Here is a 17756-nt window from a genome sequence, read left to right as displayed (position 1 = left end):
CTATGCAATAGCAATGGAGGAGCAGTGCCTCTTGAGAAAACGCGAAAAGTAAAAACGTAGAAACGTTCGGCTTAAGCAGGAATCGTGTGCTATGACTTTTATTAGCGACTGGCGCTTTTAGCGCCATCCGGAATGCATTGGGAGAACTTTGGGGCCTCACCACTCACACACCGTTACTCGAAAAATTCTGAACCGATTTAGAAAGTTGTAGGCCCTGAATTTAACTACAGTACTGTGGATTTTCAGAGCGATGGCACAAATAGTTTTTGCACGAGGTGCAAAAACATTTCCAAATTTCCAAACTAATGGGGAACTCATTCAAAGCGGATGGGAAAATGTCGAGAAAAAAAGACAAAATTCACCTTTTTTCTGAGTCACGTATCTTTCTCATACTTGCACGTAGAACTGTCATTCAAACTTCAAAACGGAGGAAAACTTCTCTTCTTCTCCAAACCCCAAACAGTTTTTTCCTAAAATGTACACTTTTCAAGATATGAGCGCTCAAGCGAGGACTGGAAATCACTTTTTTGTCAAATCTAGAGTGGAGCTCTAATTTTTTAGAGTGGGAGGGACAGTAAAAAATGGACCTTATTTTTTATTTGTAACTCGAGCTCACGGCCAAACCGTGAAAGCTAGAAAGATAATTTTTGGTCAGAATGTAAACATAGATGTTGGGATTCATAAAATGTGACTTTGAGAGGCGGGGTATGCACAAAATTTAAACGGGGAGGGATAAAGCTGCGCAAATTCCTGCCTCAGTCCCCATTCACTGCAATATAATCAAAAGTTTTCTTCAAAAAAATCTCACTTTGTTTTCGAACTGCCGTTACTAAAACATTTTAAGGAATATCTGAATAAAATTAAGATTGTCCGAATCTGCAGGGTTCTGTGTCTCTCACGATGTCTTTGTTTTTCTGCTAGGAGCTACGGTTTTCTCACAAATCGGAGTTATTTGAGAACTTGTCACAAGGCAAAATCTTGGGTTTTCTCACAGCGAACCTGGAACCTTCCTCATGTCGAGGTTCTTGTTGCCGGGGAAACCAGTGCTCAGCTGTTGACTGATTAGACTGAGCCAGAACTGGTCACATGACCCAGTCAGTACAGACTTCATATACTTTAACCTGGAAAATGGAGAAATCTGAACCCTGACCTTTTGACCTTAGATGATCGGAACAGGTTCATGGGATATGTATATGTATATATATTTATATATATATATATATATATATATATATATATATGTATATGTATATATATATAAATATATACATTTGTATATTATATATACAAATTAGCCCCGGCCCTTATTCTGATTGGCCGATATGTTATAGTCCAATATCTTTTGAATGGTTTGACATACAGAGTCATGGCTGGTGTCATTGGACTCAGTATTGAGTCCTTGACCTTCTTTGGTGCACATTAGCCCCGCCCCTTCTTCTGATTGGCCAATATGTGATATTCAAATAACTTTTGAATGGTTTGACATACAGAGCCATGAGTGGTGTCATTGGACTCTGTATTGAGTCCTTGACCTTCATTGGTGCAAATTAGCCCCTTCTTCTGATTGGCCGATATGTGAGTCCTTCACCTTTATTGCTTGCAAAATGCAATAATGTACACAAATGTGCAGCAGCCCGCCGTGGCACTCTCTAAATTTCTGCGAGGAAATTGTCTAGTTAATATTAATATTGATGTTCTTGTTGCTATTACTGCTGCTGCTTTAAGCTGTTGGCAGAAAGGATCTCTTAGTCAAACACAATGATTATTGTGTAGTTTTCCCAGTGAGAGTTCTGTCTTGGCTCGGCTCTCTCTGACGACAGGACACTAAAAACATCAATGGGAGGAAAAAGTGCAGGACGGAAAGTGAGAGGCAGCTGGTGGAAGGTAAACACTGGAGGAGAAACGGAGGGAGACACCTCTGGAAACTCCTGATAACACCGTTCTCATGTAAATCACTAAAACACTGGCCTTTATCATCTGGTATAAAGTTAAAAGAGACAGAGAAATAATCAATGGAATCAATATGTAAGCTTTAAAGACTTCCCCCATGTAAAGTCTGGGAAATCATTCAAAAGCAGACTTTCAAAATAAAAGCTTTACTTGGGTGACACGTTAAATGTGCACGTTTGATTCGAAACAGATACGTTTGAATTTACGTTATTGATATCAATTTATATTTTGTTTATATCTGGATTAAATCAAACCAAAAGTAAAACAAAGAATAACATTATTTTCCTAGTTTAAACAACTCCTTAAAGTAGCTGTTATTATAGATTAAAGTTAATTATTTCAAACCAGTGCTGGAACGTTGAGGGCATGAACAGGTCATAAACCACCGGGCCGGGGCACAGACACATCTGTACGCTGGGGGGGGGTGGGGGGGGGGGGGTAACAGATCACTGGAAACGATGGAAACAAGAGCCTCAAAGGAACTGCGTCCATGACGCCAATAGGTAGTAAAATGAGCCGTGTATCTGCCAAGACAAACAGCTGCATTCCTGCGCTGCACAGGCCATTTAAGGTTCCGAGAGCGGCAGCCCCGACGATGCAGAGGCCGATAAAAGAGCTGCTGATATAAAACCAGCTCATGATGATTATTACCCCTGGAAAACTGACAATCAGTCAATCAGCTGTAACCAGTACTGGAGCTGAGGGGGGATGAGGGGGGAATGGTATCCCCCCTGAAATAAAAAACAGACAAAATCATCCCCCCCTGAAATAAAAACGGACAAAATCATCCCCCCCTGAAATAAAAACAGACAAAATCATCCCCCCCTGAAATAAAAACGGACAAAATCATCCCCCCCTGAAATAAAAACGGTCCAAATCATCCCCCCTGAAATAAAAACGGACAAAATCACCCCCCCCTGAAATGAAAACGGACAAAATCATCCCCCCCTGAAATAAAAACGGTCCAAATCATCCCCCCCTGAAATAAAAACGGTCCAAATCATCCCCCCTGAAATAAAAACGGACAAAATCACCCCCCCCTGAAATAAAAACGGTCCAAATCATCCCCCCTGAAATAAAAACGGTCCAAATCATCCCCCCCTGAAATAAAAACGGTCCAAATCATCCCCCCCTGAAATAAAAACGGACAAAATCACCCCCCCCTGAAATAAAAACGGACAAAATCATCCCCCCCTGAAATAAAAACGGTCCAAATCATCCCCCCCTGAAATAAAAACGGTCCAAATCATCCCCCCTGAAATAAAAACGGACAAAATCACCCCCCCCTGAAATAAAAACGGTCCAAATCATCCCCCCCTGAAATAAAAACGGTCCAAATCATCCCCCCCTGAAATAAAAACGGACAAAATCATCCCCCCTGTAAAACTGACCAGTCAATCAGCCTCTAGTTTGTTTATTTGTCAGTGAAAGCTGATGCGTAACAGGGGGTTAAAGGTATTTAAAGGAATGTTATGCCTCTTTTTGTTTAGTTGTTATTTGTTGTTGTTGGTTAGATATGTCCTCTTAATATTTTCTTTCCTTTTTGTGTAAATGTTGAGGTTGGTGTCTGTCTTATGTCTATATGTATTCTAGCTGTTTTTTTGTTATACTGAACGTCACTATGGTGGCACATTATAGAAAGATAAAGTATTAAAATGAAAGAAAGCTGATGCTGCAGGACCGCGGCGGGAGGAATTTACTGAGTTTTTTTTGCACTCTGGTAAAGTTTGCTTATTGTGAAGTAATAATGGAGCAACACAAAGTTTTACATTTGCAAAAAAAACGTGAAAGAGACTCTTCAGTAGAGACAGTTGAACAGGGATACACACTGCCATCTAGAGGACGACAGCAGCAACTGCTACCATTAAGACCGTATATATATATATATATATATATATGTATATATATATATATATATATATATATATATATATATATATATATATATATATATAATTTGTGCTGATTACAAATAATATAATATATTACAAATAATAGCAGTGACCAAAACAGCTGCAGAAATACTGCAGGAATGACATAGCAGCAGTTAAATGCAGCCTTCTGTAAGCTTTAAATATCCACTGGGCTTACATCAAATACATCAAAACACAACAATAAAAAACACTTTTCTGAACTTATCAATATGACTCTGTCCTTCACAGGATAAGTAACATGGATCACTGCAAAAACTCACAATCTTAACAAGAATATTTGTCTTATTTCTAGTTAAAATGTCTCATTTTAGTAAAGAAATCTCATTACACTTAAAACAAGACTCATCACTGGAAAAAACAACAATTTTCACCTGTTTCAAGTAGATTTTCACTTAAAATAAGTAGAAAAATCTGCCAGTGGAACAAGGTTTCTTTTTCTTGTAATAAGAAGATAAATCTTGTCCCACTGGCAGATTTTTCTACTTATTTCAAGTGAAAATTTACTTGAAACAGGTGAAAATTGTCAAATAAGTTATTTTTCTGGTGTTATTTTTCTGGTGATGACTCTAAATGTTGAAATAGCAGTAAAACCACATTCATTGATGAAATTACATAAGGGATGGAAAGGAGGGATGGCAGTTTTACAGGGGGGATGATTTGGACCGTTTTTATTTCAGGGGGGGATGATTTGGACCGTTTTTATTTCAGGGGGGGATGATTTGGACCGTTTTTATTCCAGGGGGGGATGATTTGGACCGTTTTTATTTCAGGGGGGATGCCATCCCCCCTCATCCCCCCTCAACTCCTGTATATATGTATAAATAAATGCCTGCAGTGATCTCCTCGTATACTGGTGTCCACTGCAGTCCAAACGTTTGTTTTGTGACTTTTAAGACACTGATATGCAACGACTTAAGCAGTAAGGTGTTATAATAACCAGAAAATGCTGATCCTACATGTCTTGCACTTATTAAGGTATAAGTAATAAGTATTCTGCGCTGCCGTTGCATATATCCTGTAACAGGAGGAAAACTATACTTGATGGTAAAAATGAAGAGAGGCTTTTCTACAGTCACTGATTACCGTGTTTGGACGTAAACATGGGCGGATTTGTACATTTTAAAGTAAACTTTGACTGTATCTTCATTAAATACAGGGTCATAAATGATAGTGCCAGAGTGAGAGAACATTAAAATACATGTATTTTTAGTAATGCTTTGGTAAAAATGTGATTAACCTGAGCTGGAGGGGATGAGGAGGAAGTCTATTTATACACATTTATACATCATGTACTGACAAAACCAAAGCTTCAGTACGTTCAACAGCATCGTTTCATTTGTTGTAAAGGTGAATCAGTGTGTTTGATCCTTCTGAAAATATATGAGGAAGAGACTCAAACAACACAAGGAGGAATCCTCATTTTCTAAATAAAAGGTGGAATTAGAGAGATGCTGCTGTAAAAATGATAAAAAATGCCCTCAAACTAAAGGCAAGTTGGAAGACAGTAAAAGGTTCTTGCATGATAAAAGTTTTGCTAATTTGAAAATTAAATTGTAATTGAAAAACTAAGATTTGAACCGGAAAATTCAAGTTTTGATTATGAATTTATTATTTTACAGTTTCACTTTTTTTTTTGGTTTCAGACCTTTTTTTTCAGTTTCAGACTTCAGGCCCCTGGGCCTCATCTATAAAGTTTGCTTGCGCACAAAAAGGGCCTGAAAGATGCGCAAGCCACCTTCTACGCAAAGGTTGGGATCTAAAAAGAAAAAACTAACCGAAAAATCTGTGTATCCCTACGCCAACCCTGACCCTCCCGTAAGAATTTACTTAAGACACGGGGAACTGGCGACGCAGGCTGTGAGGTGGTGAAATGAAGCCAGATTCATGTCATACTCTTAATAATGTCATCACATATCAGATTTATAATATAATAGCACTGATCGTGTCCCACTGTGTGTGAATCGTCAGTCAGGACCACTAGTGGAGCAGACGGGGGGCGGCCGCCCCGAGCCCACTACTCCACGCCGAAGAGGAAAAAAAATAGTGTTCTGAATAAATTAAGGAAAGTTGGACTATATAACAATTGCGTTCATAAGGATAAAGTTTTTAAATAAATTAAAATTAAAGCAATAGTCTCTTCTCCCCGTGTGTGTCTGCCTGTCATGCCGGGTACGTGCGCGCATGTTGTTTACTTTTAAGCCGGAATTATGGTTCTGCGTCACCTACGGCGTAGGCTCTGCGTTGGTGACGCGGAACCATAAATCAGCCTAGAGCAGCACTGAGGGGAGACGGGAGGGAGGAGGGGGAGCGGGGCTCCCGTCCCGTCTTCGCACAGGGTGTCTTGATGATTTGCAATTACAGGCTGAGCCTACAGTTAGTTTTTATAAACTGTAAAATGCGGGGGGGAGGGGGACAAATACATGATTTTGAAAAGTGGGGGCGACATGTCCCCCCTGTCCCCAGTGGAAATTGCATCGTGGCACTAACGGGCAGCAACGGCGTGCTGCCACTCACTCGCTTTATTTTATACTATTTATATACTTTTTCTACTTTTACTGTGACCACCAAATAATCTAGTTTTCCTGTCCTCCACCTCATCCACAACATCTCGATCTAAGTCTCCTTGAAAGTCAGTGTCACGGTGGCTCGACACGTCTCATTCATTCTGACGCCAAACAGGCTGCAGGAAGCCGCTGCGCATGCTCAGTAGGCTCATCCATATGCATTTATGGTAAAAAGTGGGCATGTAGAGGTGAATTCGGGATATGAGGCGGATTCAGCTGAGCAGCCTTCCAGCTGGACTGCGTGCAAGTGTGCGTGCACATGGTTTTATAAATCCAGATTTTTTTTTGCGCCCGCCATTTTCGGCTTTTGGGTTTACGTGCACTTTTAGTATGAATCCTACGCAGTCCATTTTAAATGAGGCCCCTGATCTGACGTAGGGGGCGTGGCATCAACTGAGAGGGGCGTGGCATCATGAGTGACAGCATAACACAGTGCCGCCATATTGGATGTTCAAGACTGCGCTGTAAACTAATACAAGTAAATTGACTTATTTTCATAAAGCGCCTTTCTACAAAGAAATGTACGTTTTACGTCTCATTTATTCATTCACACACGCACTAATATACTTGGGAAACAGTTAGGCACCAAATATAATATATTTAATTTTCTCAGATGGTAAAAATAAGAACTTTATTGATCCCACATAGGAGTAATTCATGTTATATCAGCTATAGAGAACAAGGTAGTGCCGAAAAACTATATATATCCCCCTCACAAAAATAAGAAAAATACAGAAACACATTTTCTCATCAACAAAACAAATTTAACATTTTTCAAGGAACAAAATAACATATTTGAACCATTTTACAGACAATAAGATAACATTTGAACCATTTGATTTGATTTGATACTGGTAGCGAGGAAACCGCGACCGTATCACATGGTCCTGTTTGCGGGATGGAGTAGACGATGACGCGTCTACAGAGCAGCAGTAACTGCTTTTATTGTCTGAAAAATGGTTCAAATGTTGTTTTATTGTCTGAAAAATGGTTCAAATATGTTATTTTGTTACTTGAAAAATGTAAAATATGTTTTGTTGATGAGAAAATATGTTTCTGTATTTTTCTTATTTTTTGAGGGGGATATATATTGTTTTGAAACTGAAAAAAAAGATCCGATACTGAAGAAAAATTATGTGAAACTGAAAAAAAGATATGGTACTGAAAAGAAAAGATCTGAAACTGAAAAAAAAATTTAAACCGTAAAATAATAAGTTCATAATCAAAACTTGAATTTTCAGGTTCAAATCTTTTCAATTACAATTTTATTTTCATATTATTTTTTCAGTTCAATTCAATTGTATTTATATAGCGTCTAATACAAGAAAAGTTGTCTCTAGGATCTTTCCAGAGACCCAGAACATGAACATAAACCCCCAAGCAATTATTACATAAACAATATAAACAGTGGCAAGAAAAACTCCCCTTTACCAGGACCAGGATCATAAGGGGGGACCCTCCTGCCGAAGGCCAGACATTTACTTGAGTAGGTTTTGGGAAATGTTGTACTTTTAGGAGTAGTTTTGAATCACTATACTTTTTACTTTTACTTGAGTAGATTTGTGAAGAAGAAACTGTTCCTCTTACTCCGCTACATTAGGCTACGTTGAGCTGTTACTTTTCTTTTATCCCTTTTATCCGCGTACGCGTCAATCTCATGACATCACTGGGTGATTCTTTGGGAAAAATGTTTGTTTTTGCATGTTTTGTCACATTTACACAGACTCAAACACACACAGAGTTTCTATGAGTTCATGTTTGTTCTAGTTCTGCCTGGTTAAAAAAGAAAAGGACAAAGGCTGGAAATCTAGTGCTACTTGTGCTTAATTTATTTTTTTATTCTGTTATTATTTTAATATTTATTAAAGTACTTGATTTACTTGTAAGATTATTTTAATTTAAGCTATTTTTTATTTTTTATTCATTTTAATTAATTTTATTATTTTATTGATTTAATTTGCCTGAAGATCATAATTTTGTACTTTTGTCTGTTTGAATGGTTGTGTTAAAAAAATAAATCAGACGTTACTCAACAGTTACTCAGTACTTGAGTAAAAAGCTATTTTTTACTTTTACTCAAGTAATTATTTGGATGACTACTTTTTACTTCTACTTGAGTCATATTATTCTGAAGTAACAGTACTTTTACTTGAGTACAGTTTTTGGCTCCTCTACCAGCTCTGTTTATCTTTAAGGGTTTGGTCTTTTAAAAGCCTTCACTGCACCTCCCCGGTTTGGCCACTGGGTGTCCCCCTGCACACAGTTTTCCCTGAGGCTTTAGCTCAGGAGTTTTTACAGTTGCAAAATGTGATTTTGGGGCCCGCTATTACTGCCAATAATACTGATTATTGATCATTCACACACCCACTATAAACTTATTTCATGTTTTCTTTCCTGTCATTACAAATACACTTCTAAAACTAGATGTAAGAACTTTTTGCTGTAGTTAGATTGTAATCCACAGTGATTAAGACCATGGAAGCAGAACAACAGATTAACAAAGTTGCAGAAAAATTTTTCAATTCTTATTGATCAGAGTCAGCAGCTGCCCCTACTGGCCACACAGAGAAGCAACAGATAAAAGGTCAAAGGTCACAGTTGCAGCAGTGTTGTTTCCATCATCCTACTGTCAGCCTGGCAGGTTTTTACCATCTATGGTTTTTAATCTGAAATGGGAGAAAATTCAGCTACAAGAGCGGCCTGGGGTTGATTTACACTTAATATTTAAAGTGTAAATATGCCAGCAATCGTCTATTCTAGTCTGTTAAGATGATATTGTTTATGTAATAATATTAATTATTGTGTTTTTGTACAATAACATGCCTTTGATAATGTTTGAATCATCATTATTTAATCATTTATTATTTAGTTAGTTTTTGTGGTTTAGTTTTGGGAACACACCTTTAGTTTGTTTATGATATTTAGTCTTGATTAAGTTTATTTTGGTACTTAACCATGCTTTTATTTTGAAGGTACTGGGTAGCTGGAGCACCGGGTGAGTTTACATATAGGGGTGAGGGTGAGTGCTTAACTTTTATTTTTAATCCACGCTATATTCTTGTGGTCCGTTCTCCTACATGTTCCCCCTCTAACCCGGTACATACATAGGTTCCTCTAAACATCTGTTCCCGCTACAGTTTTAACTAAAAGAAAAGGCAGAAAATGTCAGAAAAATAAAAACGTAATAAAGCTAACTGGGTAGTTTTCAGTTTTATCTCTGTAGTCATTCATGGATAAAACAAGCAGCACTGGAGCCTAATGTGCTCCAATACAGCAGGAATCAGAGGTTTATTTTGAACACTGCCAAAACTCAAAATCTTAAAGAATTTAACTTAAAACTTAACTAGAACTTAAAATGTGCTTGACACAAATGAAAGTTCAATTGAAACACGTGGGAAAAACACCTAACCTTTTAAGTTATGTGTTATCAGGTGTAACGGCATTTTTAGGTTAGAAATAAGAACATTTCTTGGTAAGATCCTTAGTTTTTTGAGTGAATCAGTGAATTTGGTCGACTGGTGTAAGTTCAGGGTTTTAAATGCACAGCCATGAACCTACTGGATTATATAATATAATAAAATATTCGATAGCTGCAGCCCTGAAGGGAGAAAAAAAACATTTTTGTGTCCTGAAATACCCTGGATTCCCAAAACACAGCTTTAATCAGCCATGCACCTGCGGTTTATTATAACAAATGCTTGTTTTTCTGTGAGATAGAAGCTAGTTTACACGGGATTTTGGTCCCGTGTGAGCCGAGAGTTATTTTGAGAACTTGCGGACGAGGGGGCGAATAGGCCTCCCCCCCCCCCCCCCCTCCGCAACGTGCTGAGTAAAGGTATAAAGACGCGAGAGCCGGAAGTTCGGGTTCAGAGTCTGCTGTGGGTCTAGTGCACGACGCCCAGCGCGGTTTCTTTGGCCTACTCTGTATCAGGACTGTTTCGGCTCTCCAGTCTCGTGTCGAGGTAAGAGTATGACGCCTTGGCCCTTTGTAATTGTGTGTGCGAAATATTGCTCTGCCATTTGTGGGGGATAACTTGACACCTTATCCTAGCAAAAAGAGTAATTGTGTGTGTGTCTTCTATGCAAATGCTTGCTTTTCTTGCTGGTAATAAAGATCCATATATCATAGCAAAAGCGAGTGTGTGTGTGTGATTCATTTTGGTACAGCCGACCACTTCTAGAACCTTAAAGTGAGATTTCTCCCAAAACAAGCCCTAATGCATACCATCTATAGAAGCACCTGTATAGACCAGCACCAGCGTTTCTGGGGTGGGGGGGGGTTTGTCTTACCTTCCTCCCGGAGAACAGCATGCACAGCTGATGCATGGAGCCCCCGTTCTTGGTCAGCTCCTTCTTCAGGGTCCGGGGCGACGGCAGCGTCCAGCCGCCCTTGGGGGGGGCCCCGGCCTCCAGGCAGTTGATGGCGTTGTCGGAGGTGAAGACGGCGCCGCGCGGGTCCTGCAGCAGGCTGCCCTCGCTGTGGGTGCGCCGCCGCAGCGAGTTCTGCACGCTCAGCCCGCCCCCGCCGCCGTGCTTCTCGCAGGTGGCGTCCACCATGCTGCGGCGCTTGCTGTCGCTGCGCTGCAGGTAGGCGTCGTCGCTGTCGTCCTCCTCGTCCTCGTCCTCCTCCTCGGAGTCATCCTCCTCGTACTCCTCGTCGGTGTTGGGGGAGGACAGGGCGTCGGCGCTGAAGGACCGGTCCAGACGCAGCTCCGGGATGACGAAGGAGGACGAGGAGGACGAGGGGGGGGCGTTGGTGTCCTGCGGCTCCGAGACGTTGTCCTCGTTGTCGGTGTTGGACACCAGCAGGTGGGTTTCCTCTCCTCCGTCCTCCGGGTCGCTTCCCGCACTCTTCCTCCCGTCCTCCTCGTCCTCCTCCTCCTTCCTCTTCTCCTTCCAGATGTCCATCTCCTGGCCCTCCAGGCTCTTGGAGTCCTCCCCCTCGGTGGACGGGGGGGGCGTGGGCGGGACCTTGTGCCGTCCCCCGGACCCCGTCAGGCCCCCCAGGGGCATGTAGACCTCGTCCAGAGGGGTGAGGGGCTCGGAGGGCGGGGGGCTGCCGGCCGGCGGCGGGTCCGAGGGGCTGGACGGGTAAAGGCTGTCCTCGGCCTCGGGGCTGGGGGCCGGAAGGTGGAGCCCCCCCGGGCCCCCCCCGACCCCCCCCAGGTCGCAGGACGAGGCGTCCAGCTTGGGCTCCAACATCTGGAACAGAGGAAAAGGTGGAGTCAGCACATGCAGTGTCATGGGCGGCCACCAGGGGGCAGTGCCCGCTACTTCAGTCACTGCCCCCCCTCACTTTTCTTCTTTGGCGGTAAACACATTTCCCGAAAGCAAACTATTGCGAAGGAGAGATTGCGAACGAAAGAGAGATTGCGAAAGGGATTTATGGTTCCGCGTTACACCAACGCAGAACCTACGCCGTACACCGTACCCTACGCCGTACGCTCTGCGTCAATTTAACGCAGAACCATAAATCAGCTCCGGAGCCGGCCGGCAGAAATCTTGAAATTTTCAGAGCAAATTTCTTAACAGGCGTAGCTACAACTGTTAGATTTCATCTATTAAACCAACATTTATCTTCCTAAATGATTTATTTCAGCCAGCGGTAATTCTCAACTGAATATTTGCTCTGCCGCCGACCCTGGCGACTCAAAATGTAAATATAAATCAATGCATAGTTGTTCTTGTTCTATATGCTATATTGAAAACATGTATGTGACCTCGTTGTGTGTCACGAGTAAAACGTTTTCAGTCAAAGTAAAATGTGCGCTTCCTTGCATTATTTCCACCTAAGTGATTTGATTTCTCCACATGTTTTAGACAGATTATTAATGCACTTTTATCCCTGAAATGCTGTCCTACACGACTGATTTGGTGCCCGCCCTAATAAGCCTCGTGCCCCCTCTGAATATTTGCTCTGGCGCCGACCCTGAGCAGATGTTGTGGTTTATATTGATCTGCAGTGACGTGGGGACGGTAACGTCGCCGTGAGAGACACTCAGGTCTTTTGAAAAGGTTGTTTAGCTGAAGTGACGACGGTCGTCCATGACGACGATGACGACCTATGACCCGCCTGCAGGGGATGAACATACAGCATCACCGGGACAAGAAAGAACCGTCCCGGTCCTTAAACGACACAATCACCAGCTCAGACTAGTATTCTTCCTGGTAGCTTGTAGTCCAGACCCCCTGAACCAAGACCAGACCAAGACCAAGACCAAGACACTACCAAGACCAGAGAGTATGAAGACCAAGACCAGAGAGTATCAAGACCAAGACACTACCAAGACCAGAGAGTACCAAGATTAAGACCAAGACCAATACACTACCAAGACCAGAGTGTACCAAGACCAATACACTACCAAGACCAGAGAGTACCAAGATTAAGACCAAGACCAATAAACTACCAAGACCAGAGAGTATCAAGACCAAGACACTACCAAGACCAGAACGTACCAAGACTAAGACCAAGACCAATAAACTACCAAGACCAGAGCGTATCAAGACTAAGACCAAGACCGATACACTACCAAGACCAGAGAGTACCAAGACCAATACACTACCAAGACCAGAGAGTACCAAGACCAATACACTACCAAGACCAGAGAGTACCAAGATTAAGACCAAGACCAAGACACTACCAAGACCAGAACGTACCAAGACTAAGACCAAGACCAATAAACTACCAAGACCAGAGCGTACCAAGACCAAGACACTACCAAGACCAAGTACAAAACACTACCAAGACCAGAGAGTACCAAGACCAAGTACAAAACACTACCAAGACCAGAGAGTACCAAGACCAAGTACAAGACACTACCAAGACCAGAACGTACCAAGACCAAGACACTACCAAGACCAAGTACAAAACACTACCAAGACCAGAGAGTACCAAGATTAAGACCAAGACCAATAAACTACCAAGACCAGAGCGTATCAAGACTAAGACCAAGACCAATAAACTACCAAGACCAGAGCGTATCAAGACTAAGACCAAGACCGATACACTACCAAGACCAGAGAGTACCAAGACCAAGACACTACCAAAACCAAAGTACCAAGACTAAGACCAAAACCAAGACACTACCAAGACCAGAGAGTACCAAGACTAAGACCAACACCAAGACACTACCAAGACCAGAGAGTATCAAGACCAAAACCAAGACACTACCAAGACCAGAGAGTACCAAGACTAAGACCAAGACCAAGACACTACCTAGACCAGAGAGTATCAAGACCAAGACCAGATTTTTCTACTTATTTCAAGTGAAAATCTACTTGAAACAGGTGAAAATGGTTGTTTTTTCCAGTGATGAGTCTTATTTTAAGTGGAATGAGATTTTATTTTACTAAAATGAAACATTTTAACTAGAAATAAAACAAATATTCTTGTTAAGATTGTGAGTTTTTGCAGTGATCCATGTTACTTATCCTGTGAAGGACAGAGTATATATGTATATGTAAAGTGCACAAGTCTACATTTTCTTCCTAGAAGTAGTGACGGTGCAGTTTCTGCTTCTGTACAGAATAAAACATCACATCCTCGTTACTTCACAGGAAATTGCTTACACACGACACTATGTAGGAACTTCACATGTTTTATACAGAGTATGACGACTGTGTGTTGATATTTGCTCAGCCGTCGTCGTGCCAAGCGGCTTTTGGGGGAACATTCTGCGTACCGGTACTCTGAGACGTGGCCTTTATCAAATATTTATTAATGCTGCCGCCTCAGTGAATAAGTCTCAAAGCAGAGCAGGTTGAGAACATAACGCTTCAAATATAGATGAACCGGCTTCAGCGCTGACGTTAACTCTGAATTATGAAGTTAGAAAGGAAGTGGGTTAAGGGGGTTTGAGTCCCAGCTGGTTTCAGAAATCCGTGTTTCGCTTGAAAATACATCACAAGTCCGCAGACCATTCTGCAAAATCAATTCTGTCTTTTTTTAAAGTATCTTTTCGGTTCGCAGCAAATTGTGAAAGGCGTCTTTGTGCTGGAGAAGTCGACCCATGATGAAGAGCTGCAGTCACAAGACGCGCCGCCTTAACGGGGGATTATGATCCGCAAAAGGAACTTCTGAAGCCCAAACACACTCCGCTCTGCAAACCGCTGGCCGTAATGATGTCAGCGTTAAACCATCAAGCCGTGAACTCTGCAAAGAACCGTCTGATTCCACGGAAATACACCAAATATATAGACCTGACCTGAAATATATAGACAAGTTATTTTAGCTTGTCTGATTTATTCTGTCACCAGACACAGCTTGCCATGAAGCACCAGCATTTTTCAGGTATTTCATGACAAACCGTGTCCGATAACAGAGAAACCAAACAAGCTCTAGTAAATATAGATAATATGAACTTCATTGAACTAATATAACATTTAGAAATTTAAGCTGAAATGTCCAGCATTTTCTCTAAAGAAAAGTTCATTTAGTTCAGGAGTTTTCAAAACTACTGGGATTAAAGTTCACCAGGCAAAAATGTAATGATAGAAAAAAATTAAAAAATTAAAAAATAAAATTTTAATCAAATTTTTTTTTTTTTTAATCGATCTTTAGACATACAAATCGATTTTTAGGAATTAATATGAGAATCGATTTAGAATCAGAAAATCGATTTTTTTCAACACAGGCTTATCCCTAACGTCTTATCTGAAGCTATTACAGAGAAAAACGATGAAAATCCATATATAGACCTGTATTTATTGTATTTGTATTTATTTATTTAGCACAATTTAAAAAATAGTGCAAGGAGGGAACGAAGCCCAGAGGGTTGTACAGAGTTCCACCCCCGTCATCTACTGTAAACAGAAAATTAAATGTACAAACATAGGAAAACTCTAATTATAAACATGAAAAGAAAACAAAGATACATAATAGAGAATACATTGAAAAATTAGGACATGAGATGTTTTTTCAGCAATTTTTTGAAGGATATAAATGACAATGTGGACCTCAGAGACATATCTAAATTGTTCCAGAGTTTATGACCTCTAAATGAAATATTAAACTGATGAAAAGATGTTTGACAGAAGGGTAAATGTAGGTTGACACTGTGTCTAGTTGAGTATGAATGCAAGTCAGATGAAAAACTAAAGAAATTATGAAAGGTGTCCGGAAGATCTTGCTTATTGTTGATAAACTTGTGCACAAATAAACATGAGTGAAAAACATTGAGTTTATGAATGGGTAATATAGAGTATTTTCTGAACAGAGCTGCTGTATTTCCTTAACCGTAGATGTTCTCTAAGGGGATGTTATTGTTGTCTTTGCTCCGGTTTGATCAGACCTCCTAAATTATATAAAAATATTGCAGTATGAATTGCCGCAGTATTGTCTGGTCTGAAACCTATCCAACTTTTCTCAACAAATTATTGATGATCCAAAAAAGACCAACAATCTGCACCTCTTTTTATGAAATATTCACTATTATCCTTCATAAACTTGATGTTTTTCACTTCTGCTTGTTTGTGCATAAGTTTATCAATAGAAAACAAGAACTTCCTGTCACTTTCCAGCTATTTTTTACTTTTTCAATCTGATTTTAATTCATATCCAACTAGACCAGGGGTCGGCAACCCGCGGCTCTAGAGCCGCATGCGGCTCTTTAGCGCCGCCCTAGTGGCTCCTGGAGCTTTTTCAGAAATGTTTGACCTTTTTTTTTCCTTTTTTTCTTCTTTTTTTGTCCCTTTCTTCTTCTTTTTTTTTCCTTTTTTTCCCTTTTTTCTTCTTTTTCCCTTTTTTTCCACCTTTCTCCTTTCCTCTTTAATATCGACATTTTGACTTTTTTCTCGAAATTTTGACTTTTTTCTAGTCATTTTGACTTTTTTCTCGACATTTCGACTTTTTTCTCGACATTTAAACTTTTTTCTCGACATTTCGACTTTTTTCTCGACATTTAAACTTTTTTCTCGACATTTCGACTTTTTTCTCGACATTTCAACTTTTTTCTCAAGATTTCGACTTTTTTCTCAACATTTCGACTTTTTTCTCAAGATTGTACTTCAACATTAATCTTGGCATTTCAACTTTTTTCTCGAAATTTCAACTTTTTTTTCAACATTGCGACTTTTTTCTCGAACAATCTTCCCCCAGCTATAACTAATATAGAAACATGCAGCATGTGTTGCCTTCATTAGGCTGATACAAAACTTTTAATTTTTTGCGGCTCCAGACATATTTGTTTTTGGTGTTTTTGGTCCAATATGGCTCTTTCAACATTTTGGGTTGCCGACCCCTGATCTAGACACAGTACCATCTTCATTCACCCTTCTGTGGAACATCAGGTCATCAATTTAATATTACATTTAGATCCAAAACTCTGGAATGACTTGAATGTGTCGCTGAAGTCAACATTATCTTTTACCTCCTTCAGAAAGTTATTAAAAAAACATCTTATTGTGTCTTAACCTTCAATGTCTTTATCTTTAATGTAATCCAGACCTCGTATCCATGTTCTCTTTTACGTTTATATTTATAATTGTTCTAATTTGTTGTACATTATCTTTGTTACTTCATCACAGTTCTACTCTGTACCAGTTCCCTCCATGCACTGTTTTAAAAAATAAGAAATTGTGCTAAATAAATAAATGAAAATGAAATGAATCAATGGCATCTTCAATCATACGGAAGCGTATTGCATTCACTTGAGAAAAAAAATTCTGCTCTGTTTTTCTGAATTAACAGGATCAAATTTGGATAAAAAAAAAATCTGCTTTGTTTTTCTGAATTAACGAGTTCATTATCTCGGAATTCCAAGAAAAGTTTTAATGAAAAAAAATAAAAGCTGCTCTGTTAACAGCCTGCGAGAAGCGAGAAGCTCTCACAACCACAAAGTCCTGAGGTTTCTGCGCAAAGTCGACAAACTAATAACAATACCATCTATATAACATAAAGACAAGAGTATCTCCCAATGTTTCAAACCAAAAGAAAAATATAACTGGATTAAACTGGACAGGCGGGACATGTTTAGTTAGATAGTTACAAGACCTGATAGTGCCTTATGTTCCTGGCAGAGCTCTTCGTTCTCAGAGTGCAGGTTTACTCGTAGTTCCTAGAGTATCTAAATGTAGATTTGGAGGGCGGGCGTTCTGCTATCAGGCACCATTACTATGGAACCAACTTCCAATCTGGGTTAAGGAGGCTGACACCACCTCCACCTTTAAAACTAAACTTAAAACCTTTCTGTTTAGTAAAGCCTATAGTTAGTGTTTAGTAAACCTCTAGCTGGTGTTGGTAAATCTCTAGGTAGTGTAAACTCTAGTGTGTTAGAGTCAATAGTCATAGTTGCAGCTATAGAACAAAACT

The 17756-nt window shown here is 40.2% G+C and overlaps 1 protein-coding gene across 3 annotated transcripts in view; it reads right to left on the bottom strand.

The window, feature by feature from the left end:
* The window catches only part of rgs3a (regulator of G protein signaling 3a), a 265109-nt gene that overhangs the window by 71754 nt on the left and 175599 nt on the right, over positions 1-17756 (bottom strand). For all 3 annotated transcript variants that reach the window (XM_061733623.1, XM_061733622.1, XM_061733621.1), the window contains one exon: positions 10739-11650. In XM_061733623.1, the coding sequence (XP_061589607.1) occupies positions 10739-11650 (912 nt within the window). The remainder of the gene's footprint in view (positions 1-10738; positions 11651-17756) is intronic.

The sequence above is a fragment of the Cololabis saira genome, chromosome 11 (genome assembly GCF_033807715.1).
Source record: "Cololabis saira isolate AMF1-May2022 chromosome 11, fColSai1.1, whole genome shotgun sequence".
Taxonomy (NCBI): Eukaryota; Metazoa; Chordata; class Actinopteri; order Beloniformes; family Belonidae; genus Cololabis; species Cololabis saira.
The sequence above is the reverse complement of the archived record's forward strand: the minus strand, read 5'-3'. Positions and strand labels throughout refer to the sequence as shown.